The sequence below is a fragment of the Podarcis cretensis genome, assembly GCF_951804945.1.
Source record: "Podarcis cretensis genome assembly, chromosome: 13".
Taxonomy (NCBI): Eukaryota; Metazoa; Chordata; class Lepidosauria; order Squamata; family Lacertidae; genus Podarcis; species Podarcis cretensis.
Window position 1 is genome coordinate 23,167,587 of NC_137182.1, and position 15,628 is coordinate 23,183,214.

At 45.2% G+C, this 15,628-nt stretch overlaps 2 protein-coding genes across 7 annotated transcripts in view; both read left to right on the top strand.

Annotated features, from left to right (window-relative positions):
• HOXB3 (homeobox B3) overlaps nucleotides 1-15,628 on the top strand; it is an 84,424-nt gene that overhangs the window by 33,800 nt on the left and 34,996 nt on the right. For 4 of the 6 annotated variants that reach the window (XM_079949847.1, XM_079949850.1, XM_079949843.1 and 1 more), the window contains exon 2: nucleotides 11,836-12,115. The gene's annotated coding sequence lies outside the window, so the exon portion shown is untranslated. Of the gene's footprint in view, nucleotides 1-749; nucleotides 967-8,587; nucleotides 12,116-15,628 lie in introns of those variants that run through there. The other 2 variants (XM_079949845.1, XM_079949844.1) reach the window with 2 other exon arrangements.
• On the top strand, nucleotides 5,595-8,475 carry HOXB4 (homeobox B4). The gene is made up of 2 exons (XM_079950068.1): nucleotides 5,595-6,143; nucleotides 7,971-8,475. Exons 1-2 carry the CDS (start codon nucleotides 5,723-5,725, stop codon nucleotides 8,309-8,311), a joined length of 762 nt encoding a protein of 253 aa, XP_079806194.1. The 5' UTR covers nucleotides 5,595-5,722; the 3' UTR covers nucleotides 8,312-8,475.

Below are 15,628 nucleotides of genomic sequence, written 5' to 3' on the forward strand. Positions count from 1 at the left end.
CGGAATTACTTTAACTGGGAGGGGGAATATATGACATAAGCGTAGGTGACTTTCAACCGCAGCTTTACTCGTGATGGGAAAAGGCACAGAGATTTCGGAACATGTACTTCTTTCCCTCCCTCCTCCTCCCCCCTTGGAATCCCCGTATCATTTCCCTGGATTGTGTTTTATTCAGTGGTCGTTGTTTCTTTTCCTTTTTTTCGGGTGGAGGGAATAGATCCTATTAATGCGTGAGGAAAGTGTGTTTAAGTTTAAATTTGGAATGAAAAAAGTTTTGGTCCCGAAGCCAAAAAAAAGGGGGGGCACATCAGCTGAATAATAATTTATGCATGTGTTTATTTAATGCATATCTAGATGCACGCATAAACAGGCTCAAGTGACGTTCACATATTCGTAAATTCATCTGTCTATCTATCTGCGCGCGCGCGCATATGTCCTCGCACATTTCTCTTTTGCATAAGCATCTACTGGCCAAAGAGCAACTTACAAAGAGACTGAAAAAAAGTCGCAGGCGCTACAGAGAGGAAAGCCTGCATTAAAATTCCTTGCCGTGGCATCTCCCCCACCCCTCCAAAGTAATGACCTGGGTAAAATTCAATATGACCGAGAGAACTATGCAAGCGTATTATAGAAAATGCAAGAGGGAGAGCCCCGGAGTGGGGTGAAACTCAGGTCAGCGCGTCTAACAAATATTAAAATGTTGGAGGCGCTGGGGACACGCCTAGCTGTTTAACAAAGACTGACAAAGTATGGAGATTAATACGAAAACTTGCGGGTATCCGAACTGAAAACGCTCAGTTAGGCCTATGGCTCCCTGCAAGCTGGTAGCCAACTATTCCTTAGGCTTTAAAAGGCAATCGCAGTGGGAGGGGGAGGAAAGGAAAAGGAAGAGATTTCCTATCGTGGAAAAAAAATAATCTTTGACATGGAGGAAGGAGAGATACGACGGAAGGATCCAGTTTTCCGGTTGGTGTTTCGGGTTCTTTTTATTGTGGTTGTGGCTGGACCGCTTGGGAAAGGCTGCTGCGTTTTGTATCCTGTCTTGCATGGGATGATTATTTTTAACTGCGCGAACAAGGGGAGGGGGATTTTGTACCTTGGGGAAAGTGTGTGGGGAGGGGAGGTATAGGAGTTGAAGGAGAAGACCTCCAGGGTTTTTTTTGCTCTCAATACAGAGAAGGGTGCTGTGATTGCAAAAAAAAAAGAGGCTCGATCCCTAACGCATTTCCTCGGAAGTAAGTCTATCCGTAGTAAACTGGAGCTGATCTGCTAGTTCGACGTGCAGAAAAGCAGCCTTGAACGCTGAGGCAGGCTCAGCAGTTACCTAGATGGGGGTCCTGAAAGTAATCTAGAGGGGAGAGGGAAGTTCTCCTGCGCAAGCTCACCCCCCCCCCATTGCGAGGAACGGGATTCACGCGGTGATCATACCCAAGGTAGCCAGAAGATAACAGTTCTTAGTAGTAAAATAATATTGGCATATATTGGCAGGTGCTTTGAGTTTGATGTTGTGCGAGGATGGGGGGGGGGACACACACATTACTGGGACGCCCGAGTAGCGTCCGAAAGGTGTGCACTCTCTGTGGCAAACCATTGCCCAGTCGTCCTTTCCTATCTGTTTGAACTTAATTGCAGTATGCAAACAATGTATTGTGGGTCCCATCTGCTTGGAAACTCTGTCGTTTTAGGGCTTCATTAACTTGCCTCTTTGAAATGCAGAGAACGCCTGAGCTAAATCTGTCTTTGCAAACTTCCGAAAAGTTGAGACGTTTTTATTAGAGCAATCGAGAGTGACCAAAACAAAACACGGATGGTTGCGACGGTGGGGGGGGGGAGGTGTATCTTTTGATTTGGGGACAGCAGGCTGTTGTCCATGCCTCTGTGTGTGCGTGGTGCGCGGGGGGGGGGAGTTTTGGAGTGGGTGGAAAGGATCGAACATTTCTGCTAGACGCTAGGGGTGCTGGTGATACTAGGATGAAAACCCCCCTTTGTCTATTTGCGCAAAGCATTCTAAAAAAGTGGCGGTGGCGCTTTAAATAAAAAAAAATTATATATATAAATAAATAAAAGAGTAGGCCTAGCTATTCGTTTTCCCGAAAAAACCATGTCTTGAGACAAGACTGGATGGAATACAGATGAAACAGGAGAGGGCGGGGGAAATGAAAAATGGAAGCGATCAAGGTCAGGAGAAAGAGGAGAGCGGATGTCTCAAAGGTGTATAACTGGTATACCTTTGTGTCTGGTAGGCTTCGTGGAAGGAAAGTTCTTTCCCTTTCTCTCCGCGCACTGGAGTTGGCCTGCAACTCTGCAAAAGTGCCCTTGGTCCTAAATTTGGTAATGATTCCCACTGAAACAAATTATTCCGAGTATGGTGTGCTTTCAAGTCGGACTTGTCTCTGTTCTTAGTAGACAAATCTGAAGCTGCGATCCCGAATTTCCTGTGTTGTCGCCCGACAATATATTAGCCCCACTTAAACAACCGGGGCAGTTATGGGTTCCCCTCGCCCGACCCGGGTGGCGCACTTTACAAATAAGTTGCGACATATTAGTTGAATTAGACGGTGCACCTGGTGAAATGCATGGAAGGTGGGGGTGGTTGAATCCCGGGAACCTCGTTACTGACTTGAAAGCAAGCCCTATTGAAATCAGCAGCTCTTACTTCCATGCAAATACGTTCAGGTTCGGGATGCCCGTGTTGGAAAACTGATGCCTTCGGTGCTGGAGGGTGTGCTCGCACGGTCCATTACCTGGAAGTTGGAGATTTGGATTCCAGTGGCATGGACTCTCGGGGGTATAGGCTTAATATGGCATTATGAATTAAAACACAAACGCCTTGTCTGTTATCTAACCAGCATCTGTTGTTGTAGGAAGCGGGTGTAGAGACATGAATTAACGCAGCCTTCGTGCCACGGGTTTGGTTGTTTGGGGGAGGAAGGAGGACAACAACAAGAATGTCCGAGTGGCTGCTTTGACTTTTTCCAAACTATTTTTTGACTCATGTGGGAGGCTGGTCTCGAAGCACGTGTGTTTCTTCCTCCTTCGCTCCCCGGCTAAACGGTTTAAAACAGTAATACCAAGAACCTCTTGCCTATGGTAGTATATTCGATACGTAGGAGAAACGAACTGTCCTCACTAATAGGACCATAATCTATTGCTCTGCTCTGATACAGTTTCATCCAGCGTGAAGACACCTCATAGGTAGTCCAGTGCCAACTGCTGAGTAAATAATGAACAAACTGTTCTACCTGACGAAGAATTATGTGTAACCCGAAGGATTCCCTATTCCTACACTAAGATAATATTGGGACCGCTTCCTTTCTTTTAATTTTTTAAAAACCGCAACACGAATTCCAACGCGTCTCATTTTTCCAGACCAGCAGCATTAACAGCTATCTACATAAAACCGCGCTGCTCCCGACTTCCTGCCGCAAAAGGTTTCATTACTTACACAAACTGCATATTTTATTGCTTTATATCCCCCTTTTTTCGGAAATGAAATTCCTTTGATCCTCCCCCATTCCTCTACCCTAGGGTGAAAAGGGATGGAATTGCCCTATGTGTGTTGGGGGAGAGCCACACCCTGTTTTCCTGTTTATATTTGTATTTGTTTTAAGATCTCCCTCCCTCCAGTAAAATAATGTACGTGCCTACTCAGAGTTAAGCCCCATTGCGTTCAGTGGGACTTACCCCTGGGTAAATGTGTGTTAGACAACCAAATTATCGGAATAAGCCTAATGTTATTCCTTATTACAACGAAATCGCGCAAACAGGGTCGTTTTAGTTCTAATTAAACGATAAATCTCACTGAAGTGGATTGGGAGTGACTTTGTTTCTGCTTAGATCCTCCAACAGACTTTCCTTCTTTCCTTCCTTCCCTCCCAACTTTTCTGGGCTACCTTTCTGCAACAGTATTCCTTCTGCGGAGGAAGAAGCAACAGTAGATTACGCGACAGAGTTGGGCTAACAACCACGCGATTTTGCGACGTGTGTTGCAAGCAAATATTTCCAGACATACCTTCCTCAAGAAAATCGGATTATTTGGGGTTTTTTTAAATTTAATTTTATTTTATTTCGCCCACTTTTCCTCTTCGCTGTAAGCCAAAGCGGAAGACTTCTAGCCAAACTCAAAGGAGAATATCTCTCTCTGTCTTCTGTATGTACCCTGTAGATCCGAATTTGTGTAAAAGAAGCTGCGTCACAAATTCGCATCTAGGGGAATATGTAGTTGACACAAACGCTACGGAACGCATCCCTCAAGACGAAGAAGGAGGAAAAGAAAGGGAGGAAAAAAGGACGAAGCAAATCGTTAAAAGACTTTCCCTTCAAGGACTATTCCGTGTTGGTGGTGTGATGTTTTAATGACAGTGGGTCCCCCGCCCCGCCCCCATCTTTTAAGCATCCAGACAGGTTGATTCAAATTATCGGGTATCTTCTGCGGAACAGGAAATTCGCAGGGAGAGAACAGAACAGTTCTTCCCTTCTGTGCTCAATATGCTTGCAGAAATTGTTCTAGAACCATGCCTTTCTGTAAATAGGGCTGAGAGAAAACAGGTCTCTAAAGATTACCTGTTTGGTGCCATCTGTGCGCAGGCGCCACTCAGCACTCAGAAGAGACAGGTCCCTGCCCCGAGGGCTTCCAAAAGGGGTGGATACATTGCGTCTTAATGAAAACGGACATTTAGGAGATAGATAGGAAAATGCAGGGTATGTTCCCTTACTGCAATACTACTTTAAAAAGCTATTTCTGCAGCTGGATTTTTTAAAATCCATCGTATTGTAGACTAGCCCTAACTCTTCCTGCTCCTCTGTCTCCATGCTTTTTAAAATATATTTTCTCCCCCTGGCCGGGGTGGGGGGAGAACCAGTCTAAACCAGAACCTGTCTTTTAAAGGGATGGGTAACCCGAATTAGTTAATGGCGTTTCTATCGATCTCAAACGAGCTCTATCTATCTTTGCCACCGGCCGGGCTCTATCACCAAAATTTAGGCAGGAGCTAGAAGATTAATGCATCATAAACCGAGGAGAATATTTCCTTTCCTCCCAGTCTCCTATTTGTTCAGACTACATGTGTTGTTATTTTGCTTTTTTTACTTCGAGGCAAACTCTGCCATGGGGAACCGTGTGTGTACACTCTCACATGCACGCTCGCCAGTATCGACAGTGATTTTAATTCAGTCAATGCACCGGGTGGGGGCACTTGGATTTTGTGGTGCCTTCTTGGCTGTGGGATGATAGATTTCTTCGGGATATGAAAATATGGTAATCCTGATATTTAAAAAGTAAATAATGATAACTGTTCCGCAATGCGGAGTCCCACCTAGGTTCCTGAGTGCATTTATATGTAAAGTTAAGTCCAATTTACTTTAAAACAACCTGCTTCCAAGTTGACTATGTGCTGGCAACGGAAAGGCTAAAAGCGTCCTCCCCCCTCCTTCCCCCCTTCTTGATTATTTCCTTATCCGGGAATCCCAGGCAAACCTCTCCATTGGTTCCTGGGGTCACATGGACATCTAACTTTGTTCAGTTGACGGCAAAAGTAGGAGGGCTCTTCGAAACAGGAAAACGAGTGAGAAGGGGAGGGGAAGGAAGGGAGAAGGGGGAAGGGGAGGGGGCCCCGAAAGAAATAGGAATAAATTTTAGTATATTTTTTGGGGTGTGCGTGTGTGTGAGTGAGCGGGAGTGTGCGTGCCGGCGCGCGCGCGCCCTTTTGCAATTCCAAAATTAATGGCCATGAGTTCGTTCTTGATCAACTCCAACTATGTGGACCCCAAATTCCCACCATGCGAAGAATATTCCCAGCACGATTACCTTCCCAGTCATTCTCCGGAATATTTCGGCGGCCAGAGGCGAGAGGAGAACTCTTTTCAACCCGAGGCGTTGTACCCAGCGCGGTCCGCCTGTAACCAACCATCCTATCCTCCATGTCAGGGCTCTGGGCACCCGGCATCGGTCCTGTCTCCCAGGAGCCAGCGTGTCCATGCTCCAGCTGGACTTCAAAACCATCTCTCCGAATCAAACCACACTTGCGAATCCATCACGCCAAGCCCACCGCCTTCCTGTAGCCAAAACTCTCTCAACCAAAGCCCGTCCTCTTGCAAAGAACCGGTAGTTTATCCTTGGATGAAGAAGGTTCATGTTAGCACGGGTAAGTGAACCTTAAAGTGCCGTTCGCTTTATACTAACCTGCACCTCAAAGTCTTGTTGGGAAGAAGAAGAGAGAGAGAGAGAGAGAAAAGCTTATTGCCCCCGTTGTAAAAGAACCATTCCCCTTGGAGATTTATGGTCTCCCTGTTTGCAGAGCGCTATAATTACATCCTCCATAAATTTTTATTGCTCTTCTTGGCCAACTGCCTTTGAAGTCCCTGTTAACATCCTCCTCCAGTTTCTTTCTTTCCTTCTTTTCCTTCCTTCCTCCCCCCCACCCCGTCCTTTATTCTTTTCTTTTCTTCCTTTCCTTCCACTGGAGAACGTTCCCCAGGAAAAGTTTGAAGGAGGTACGGGGTCTTTTATTTTTATTGTTGGCTTAAATTGTATTGAAGTAGAGAGTTTCAGCAAACTTCTACTTTGCCTTTCTCCAAGGCTGGGGGTTGGGGGGGGGTGTTTGTTTTAAGATGGTCCCTTCAGAGCAACGTTTCAGAGAAGGATGTCTCGTGGGTTTCAATGGGAATGACTTCCCAGAGGGGGGAAAAGAAGGTTACTTGTCTTACGATCGAGGGGTTTGTTTGTCTTACATGTGGGGCAAACTTTATAGAACTTTGAGATGCACAGGCAACTCCTTCGTACACGTGCAGGAGCCTTAGGCAGCTCGCTAGCTCGATCCTCAAGACGCTTAAGTCGGTGTATTTGAATTTATGCCTATTTAGCGACAGCGATTCAACCCAAGCATTAAGGCTGAACTGAACTGCAGAGCAAGTTGTAGGTCTATTTAGCACTCAACTATTAGGGTTCTGATACGCATATATGCACTCAACTATTAGGGTTCTGATACGCATATATGCATTCGGCCTTCCTTCCCTCTCTTCACATTTAGTTACCCAAAGGCTAGTAACACTCAGAGGCTGTAAAACGGAGTGCAGGGCTGTTACGTGATGTTAGGGTTCATAGCTGAATGCAACCCCCTCCTCGTCTCGCTATCACTCTCGTCCTTTTTCACCTAACACTGTGATCTATCCTCTGGAGTAACCACAATGATTCCAATGGGATTACTCTACACTGCCGTTTAAGCGCAGCTGTTTGAAAGCTTGGAGGACTTAGGCGACCTCTGGACCAGGAGAACAGCCTGGCTTTTAATAGATTAGTGGTTGTTTTGGTTTTTTAAAAGAGCTGTGTAAGGCTTAACATAGATGCAGCGAAGCAGGAAGGTAGACGCGAAGATTTAGGCAGTGAATGGGGTGCATTGGGAGACACTGGGTGAGAGGAAAGGTCAGACAGGGAGACACTCGTTCAAGCGATCAGAATCAACCTTGTGTAACCCTCAAAGTTCTAAAAGAAAACTCTGGATACACCCACAGGAATGGCTGGCATTCGGGCAGTCCAATCCTATGCCTCTTTACCCAGAGGTAAGCCCCGCTGAGCTCCCCTCCTGTGTGGATAGATATTAGAGACTTACAGTCCCACTGAGTTTGATGGGACTCATTCCTATGATCGTTTAGATGGGAGCAAACACGGTTAAGCTCCGTGGGACTTCCTTCCCACGGGTCTCCTTTCCGAGTAGGAGGTAAAGATCCAGGCTCTCAGAGCGTCGCTGCGGGAGGGGTATGGTTTGGGGGACTTGTTTTGTAAAGGGTTGTGGCGTCTTCCAGGAGCCTTTTTTCCCCAAGAGAAGGTCGTGGTTTCTGTTTCGTTTTAAAGGGGCAGAAGAAGAGTAACGCTCCCCACCATCTCCTCTCCCCCCCAACCCTGCTCCCCTCCCTGTTCCTGCTCTCTTTCTCTCTCCCCTGCCCCACTCCTCCTTTTGTGTTTCTACATTCAGTCAACCCCAACTACGCGGGAGGGGAGCCGAAGCGTTCCAGAACAGCATATACCAGGCAGCAAGTCTTGGAGCTGGAGAAGGAATTCCACTACAACCGCTACCTCACCCGGAGGCGGAGGGTGGAAATCGCCCACTCGCTTTGCCTGTCCGAGCGCCAGATCAAGATATGGTTTCAAAACAGGAGGATGAAATGGAAAAAAGACCACAAGTTGCCCAATACTAAGATCCGTTCCAATTCTGCAGCCAGCCTCTCGGCTCAAGGCGCGGGAGGAGGTGCCCAGGACCGAACCAATGGACCAACCCCAAACCCCAGCGCCACCCCGACCACCACCACCCTATAACTGGCCTTTGAGCGTGGCGGCCCGCGAGTGTGTGTGCGTGCGTACGTGTGTGTGTGTGTGTGTGCAGATCTGTGTGCTTAAGAACTGATGTGTGAAAGGGAGGGAGGCCTGGTAGTTTTCCTGTTCCTGAGGGAGAAACATGGGGGCGTATGGGGGGAGGGGACTAGTGGGTGGGTGAACTGGGACCACTATTTATACGAGGGGAGAAGAAACAAAGAAGTATGAGAGGGTTGGGGGTTTTTTTGCGGGGGAGGGGGGGTTAGTTCTTTGGCCGGAAAGCAGGGTTTGGGGGTGTAGCTCCTCTGTTCTATAGGAGATGGGGTTTTCAGATTTGGCTAAGATGGATCCCTTTTTCATCCTTAATCAAGCCAAACTCGGGCCCATTTGTCATGTTTACTCTCGCGTACAAACGAAGGACCTTATGCCAACCATTAGCGCGACAGCTAGAGTCGTCTTTAATAAATGAGGCCCGGTTTCACCTAAGGAGAACTGGACTCTCTCTCTCTCTCTCTCTCTCTCTCTCTCTCTCTCTCTCTCTCTCTCTCCTTTCGAACACCCGCTTCTTCCACCCTACCCACCCCACTAGCCAGAAACCCCAGTTTAAACCCAGCCATTTACCCACAAGGCGACAGAAAAGTGTTGTTGGCATCTGCTTAACACAGCTCTAGATAGGAGAGGGATTGGAAGGGGGGGGGGAGAATTCTCACAGCCCTCTAAGGACTTTACTGGATGATAAATATTGTAATATTCCAAGTAAGGAAGGGCATCAAGCGGCGGCGGGGAGGGGATGAGAATCGGGGAAGGACACAAAATAAAAAAAGAGGAAGAAGCAATGTAATTTAAAGGCGGCAGGGAAGTACTTCAGGTTAATTATCTAACCTGGAAGACCTGGAAAGCGGAGAAGGGCAGTGCATTTCAGTCTATAAAGTTGATTATAGCATAAGGCCATCTGGGTTCCAGCAGCCATGAAAATGGAACGGGTGGGGTGGGGTGGGGGGCTGCTTTGTAAATAAGGATGCGCCTTCGCTGCCTTCGCTTCAGTTTTTGAAATGAATGTGAAGATAAAGATGAATTTTCAGGAAATTCCCTAGAGAAGTAAGGCGTGAGGAAAGGAATATGGGTATTCTCTGCTCTCGCTTTCTCTCTCTCTCTCCCCCCTTTCCATCTCTCTCTCTCTCTTGTCCCCCCTCATTCTCTTCTCTCACCCTTCTCTCTCCTATACTGTATATGACATTCCGAAATTGTGTGATTCCAGAGAACTTGAGGGAGGGGGAGGAATATAACACTCCCCTCCTTTCGTTCTGTATAATTACCTCTTGTTGTTTTGTGTGATACCCATAGGAACATGTATATAGCAGCAGCCACGGTGGAAAAACAACAACAACCCCGAAATAAAGCATTTGTGGTGAATACGGTTGTCCGTGTCTTTCAGGGTATCTGAAATAGTCGCGACATTATTCCTTTGTTCTGATACTTTTGCAGACCCCTTTTCGATTCGACCAGGTTTTTATTGTTGTCAGTTTCCAAGCCTGCACTCCTCTAATGGAAACAAAAGATGTTTGACCATAGGGTATATCCTCCTTAACTACAGCTAAGCCTTATATGAGATGATTTATTTCCTCTAAGCATGCATTAATGTGGTTACATTTTGCTTTCCAAACTGGTTCAAACTAAAATAGTAGTCTGATCGTTAAATTTCTACCTGGATATTGAGACTATAAAGCAGCAGTGTGTTTTCCAAGAGATGTTTCTTCTCTGTCTTTTTATTTTCTCCCCCCGTCCCGAGAAAAGCTACCTTCTTCAAGGTATTTAATACATTTAATGACCATAATTTTTGCACAGATGTTTCTCGGTGTTTGCAGGTTTTCTGTGTATTTTTATATTACAAAGGAGCCAGCCGCTGCAATAGCTCAAACTCTGACAAGCAAATAGATAATCAAGAAGACAAATGACTTCTTTTGTGCTCCATAGCTCTTGTATTAATTTTCATTTTCTTTCTCATACAAAGTATCGAAAATACTGTTTAGGACGAAATAGCATTCCAGTTCTAAGTTACAAATTTTGCGTGTGTGTGTGTGTGTGTGTGTGTGTTTGGAGACGGATTAGAGACCATGCAAAGAAAACAGTAATTTTCTCTTTTAAAATCCCTACTCCTGTCCCTAATACGGTCTTAACACGGTTTGTACCTTGGGGCAGAATCCAGCGGGATGTTCTCCTGCAAACGCACCATTGCAATGGAGGTCGTATTCATTTCAGTGGAGCGTGTGCAGGAGAAGCTCCTGCTGGGTCTTGCTTTGAGCAGTGCGCAGGAAGTAATTTCCACATGAAGGTTAAAATACTCCAGGAACCTTCCCTTAGGCCACTTGCTATCCATTACTCAAATCGTGTGTTACGTTACTGCTTTATTGTACTATCAGAACATATATCTCGATGGGGTTGATACCGATGGCCCAATCCGCCATGCTCACTGTGAACTTAATTTTAATGCGTGTGCATAACCTCCTCTTCCACATAAGATGGCAGACTCTTTCTATGGGAGTCAGTGCAAAAAATAAACAGACAAAAACAACCTTATTGATCCTCACACAGACGCCTATTCACAACCCCTTTTATTGTGGAACAATTCTTTAAAGCCATGAGAGTGATTGTAGAGCAAATGGCTTGTTGTGGACAAGCAACCACTGGCCACAATCCACTCACCTAATCCAGGATTTTTTTTTACGATAGCGCTGCTGCAGAATGAATCCAAGGTAGCCAACACTGGTGTGATCTTAGCTTCTTTACTTGAAAGTACTATAAATTGAAATGAATGGGGTTAACTTTCGAGTACAGTACTGCGATGCTTGCAGGATGTCCTGGGACAACAGCGGCCTTTCAACGCAGCACCTAAGAACTTGGTGCCAGTAATTTTTTTAGTAGCTTCGGATGGTTTCTGGTCCATATTCATCTTACAGCAGACCTTAGTTGGTCGATACTTGAGGACACCATGTGAATTAAGCCCTTAGGCATTTTGCTATTGTTTCTTACGATGCACGAAAGCTACCCCCTGGCAATGAGGACTTGAGGGACACTTGCGAGTAAAAAAAGAAGGGTGTTGTTGCACGTGTATTTCCCTAATCGATGCCAGGATTTTTATTTATTTTTACGCGGAAATAAGTTTGATTTTTAGGTAACTAGAGACAGTATCCCTTTCCCAATGGCTACGTTTCCATTGATTTCAGTGGTGCTGGGGGGGGGGGGGCATGTCTCTTGCGCTTTTCAGGGTTACTTCAAGGCATTCCCTCTCTCACATACCCCAAACAAAACTTTTAAAAGCATATGCTGGTAAGAATGTAGCTTCTATAGAGCCAAATCAAAGCTGGAGAGGGTGAATAGGATTTGGGGTGGGGATTTCTATAGGCCCTAAAAGTTCACAAGCATTGTAAGCAGACAGAAGCTGAGAAAAATGCGAGAATTATACCGAAAAAATCATTAATCATTTCTTTTATTCAAATACTTATCCTTTTCCTATTGTTATTCAACAGCAAACCTCCGCAGACCTTCTGTTGGGAAAAAAAGAGTACCAGGAGCCTTGAATCTTTCAAGATATCTTCAAGAGAAAATATATATCTATATATTAATAGATATAGATATATACACACCTCTATATACATATATACATATTCAAACACACACACACACACACACACACACAAAGTTGAATTTTTTTTTTTTTACTTTTTACTTTTTTAAAATGGAAGACTCTACTTCAGACTTGAACACCACCTTTAACCGCCTGGAGAAAAGATGTGGGAAGCTAAAAAGGTAAAAAAAAAAAACAACCCCAAACATTGTGTGTGTTTTTTTAAAGGCTCGGCTTGTTCTTTTGAAATTATATATTGCTTCTCTTTTAAGGATGGAGGGGGCGGGGACAACATCAAATGCCTTCTGCTCTTAAAAACGTGCCCTGGGAAGCCCGATTCTATGCAGCACGTTTACTCGAAGTAAATCCCACTGAATTGAATGGTCTTACTCCCAAGTAAGTGTCCATAGGGCTGCAGCCTTAGATGAGTTTGCAGCCTTAAGAGGAAGCCCTTCCTGGTGGTTGTCGTTGTTGTTTTAAAAAAACAACAACCGGAGTTATAAAGGCGGGGAAAGAAAGAAAGAAAGAAAGAAAGAAAGAAAGAAAGAAAGAGAAGACTGCTAATAAGAGATGTTTTAAAGGAATTTGAATGGTTTGCTTTTTAAATGTGTTTTTAACAGCTGGGCTTTTGTGAAGAATGCTTGTTTATTTTCTAATGACATTGTGGTGAGGTGGGGCAGGAGACTGGGTACTAGAATAAAATAGGTGCCTGTTCTAAAAGGGCGCCCTGCCTTTATTTCTCCGTGGGTTTGGAGTAGCTGGGAACCCTTACGCTGTTGTCCTAGAACTCTTTATGCCAGGCGATGTTGTAAGGATAATGCAATGTTACATATTCCATAACTGCAGATAATACAGAGGAGGCGTGGCTATTTAATTTCTGGTTTTAAAATATTGCCTTTGGTATTCATGCGCGGGTTTTTGAAGGTTCGCCAGCAGAGGTGTGAGTGAAGAGGTTGTCTGTGCGTCCGTCCATGATCTATCCATCTGCATTTCAAGGTGGGGGGGGGAGAAGGTTTATATTAGAAGAAATGGAGTTAAGATCTGACCCTGGCGAGCTGCGGACTGAGGATGGAGTTCATCCAAGGGACACGTTTTCTAAGCGATTAGCCTGGTATTGCAGCTACAGAATGACCCCTCAAACCCCCTTGACCTTTTCAAGACTGGACATTGTGCTCGGTGGCATTGCTCTCACGGAAACAGGGGCGGGCTAAAGCAAACTCCGGAGGCAAACGTGAAAACGAGGGCAACACAGAGAACCAACCAACCTCTGGCTTCCTTAGTCTATCGGTTTTCCTTTTGTGTGTGCCTGGCTTTTTTCTCCTCCTCCAGTCCGGTTATCTTGTCGGAGGCTATGGCTTTTTGTTGTTGCTCATTCCCTAGCTTTCTTTAGGGCGCACAGTCCAGCAGGTAGTTCTCCTGCGCAATCCTCCTTGAAATGAATGGGAGATGGCCTAAATTTTGACCGGTTTGATGGATTGGCTTTGAGGCTGCAATCCCATACACGCCTAACCTGAGAGTTGGTCCCCTTTGACTTGCTTCTGAGTAGGCATGCATAGGATTGCATTGTCATCGTGCAGTCCTCCATACTTTTGGTCTATTGGGTTTTCGTTTTAAATAGGTGCAATCCCTGTGTCGCAAAGTACAGTGGCTATTATTATTTTTGTCACAGTCTTCATCAGTGGTGGCTGTTGTGGTAGTAGGAGCCTAGCCACCTTTTTCTGCTTTTACACCTTCTTCTTCCCTGGAAGAACAATGAGCAGTATGCTGATATACGTGGTGTTCAGATTAATTTCTGGGTCCCTGGTGCCTAGATTTGCTGGCTGACTCTAGGGTGACTTTGAAAAAGGGAACCTGCATGCACACCATAGAGCTAAGTTTGTGAAAAGCATGCACACACAAATAATTATGCGTTTGTTAAGGGTTCTGGGAACTGCGACTTTGTGAGTGGAAAACTACAGTTCCCATGATTCTTTGGGGGAAGTCATGTGATTTAAATGTGCTTTAAATGTGTGGCATGCATGCAATGGAAAGGTGGGGTGACCAGGCCATGAATTCGACACCCCTCCTTTCATCTTGTTTCTCATCTTCACCCCCTTCCTCACATTCTTTCTACCTTTTATTCAAGGCAAGCTAATGTCATAACAGCAGTTAGCAACGCTCACTGGTAGATGGGTTCAAAGGCTCTAAGAAAAAGCAAGGAGCCCTTTACAAAAGGTGTCATTGATGGGTTCCTTGATAAACAAGTTTATTTATTGGGCTGGAGGAAAGCACCTTAAGGCTGTAATTCTACATGCCACTTACCTGGGAGTAAATCCCATTTAGTTCAATGGGGCTTGCTTCTGAGAAGACATGCATAAACTCGCAATGTTATTCTGTTAAAATGGCTGCCTTGACCTTCTTTTGTCTTCCTTTAGGTATTAGGCTTCTCTCTCCACCCCCCCTTCCCCATGACAAATTTCAAGTCTTATAGCAAGCATGTCTTGTAATGATTTTCTGGAGATCTTAGATCACCATACATTGTGGAGTATTCAGGCCCACTAGACTTCTTCAAAAGGAAAATGCAGTGTTATGATGACGTTTAATTTACAGTGACTTGGAGAGGACCCTGACTTTACATGGAAATGAAATTTTGTGCTCAGGAGCGACTTTTCCTGTTGTAAATATCTCAGCAGACCCATTTATACCATCCCACCTGCAGCCTTCTATAAGGTTGAGTGAGGACACGAACCACAAAGTGGTCCAGAGACTGAATATTTTCCCCCAAATGTGGACATTTCATCTTCATCTCCAGCTCGCTTAAAACCTGAGTACTGGCATTTAGATCTGTTTAAAGTGAAGCCAGTGGCACAAACTGGGCCTCAATCTACCCTAAGTGGTTTGTGGACCCGTCTATCCAGGCTCACCAGAAGGAGATCTCTGTCACCCTTTGCAAAATGTTTACTTTTGGTTGTGCAGTTGGACTGTTATTTAAATATCAGCCACCAAGGGTGCTGGATGGTGGCTTTTGTAGCAAGATCCCACCCCAGAGGTCCCAGGTTTCCGTACGCAAAGTGGTTTAGGTGCTAAACATTGCCATGAAGTCTCCATCCTAATAGTGCAAGGTGGGCAGCTATTTCCTGAGCTCCCCATCCCAGACTAGTTATATATATATTTAATATATTATTCTGGTGGATGGTAAAAGGAAGAACTATTGGTGTTAGACAACTGCATAAGGAGAGCTTAGGGGCGCAGAAGGTCTACTGTGAGATATAGAACATGGCATTTGTTTGTATGTAGGTATCTGCTTCTTTCTCGTGGCTCATCTTCTTTGTACTGGCGCAACATAGATTTGTATTTAACAACAAACGCGCACAGCAGTGCACGTGTGAAAACGCCACCTGCAGTTGTGTGGTCTGAAAGCAACCGTGCCTACTGACTGCCCTGTATCCTTCTTTAAAAAGAGGCCTTCCCTAGTCGCAGATAGGCTGAGATTGTGATTTATTTATTTAGTGGCGAGGCCAAAGCAGTCTGCACATGTTCTGAAACTCTCTCTCTTCCCCCCTTCTTTATTCTTCATATGATTATTTCTTCGTATTATTTCCACTATTATCAGTGCATGTACATATAAACCCTGTCTTTATCTCCTTATCTCCCTTTTCTTCTCTCCGTGCGTTCCTTTGTCTACACACAAGTTGCACGCACGCGGGCGCGCGGGG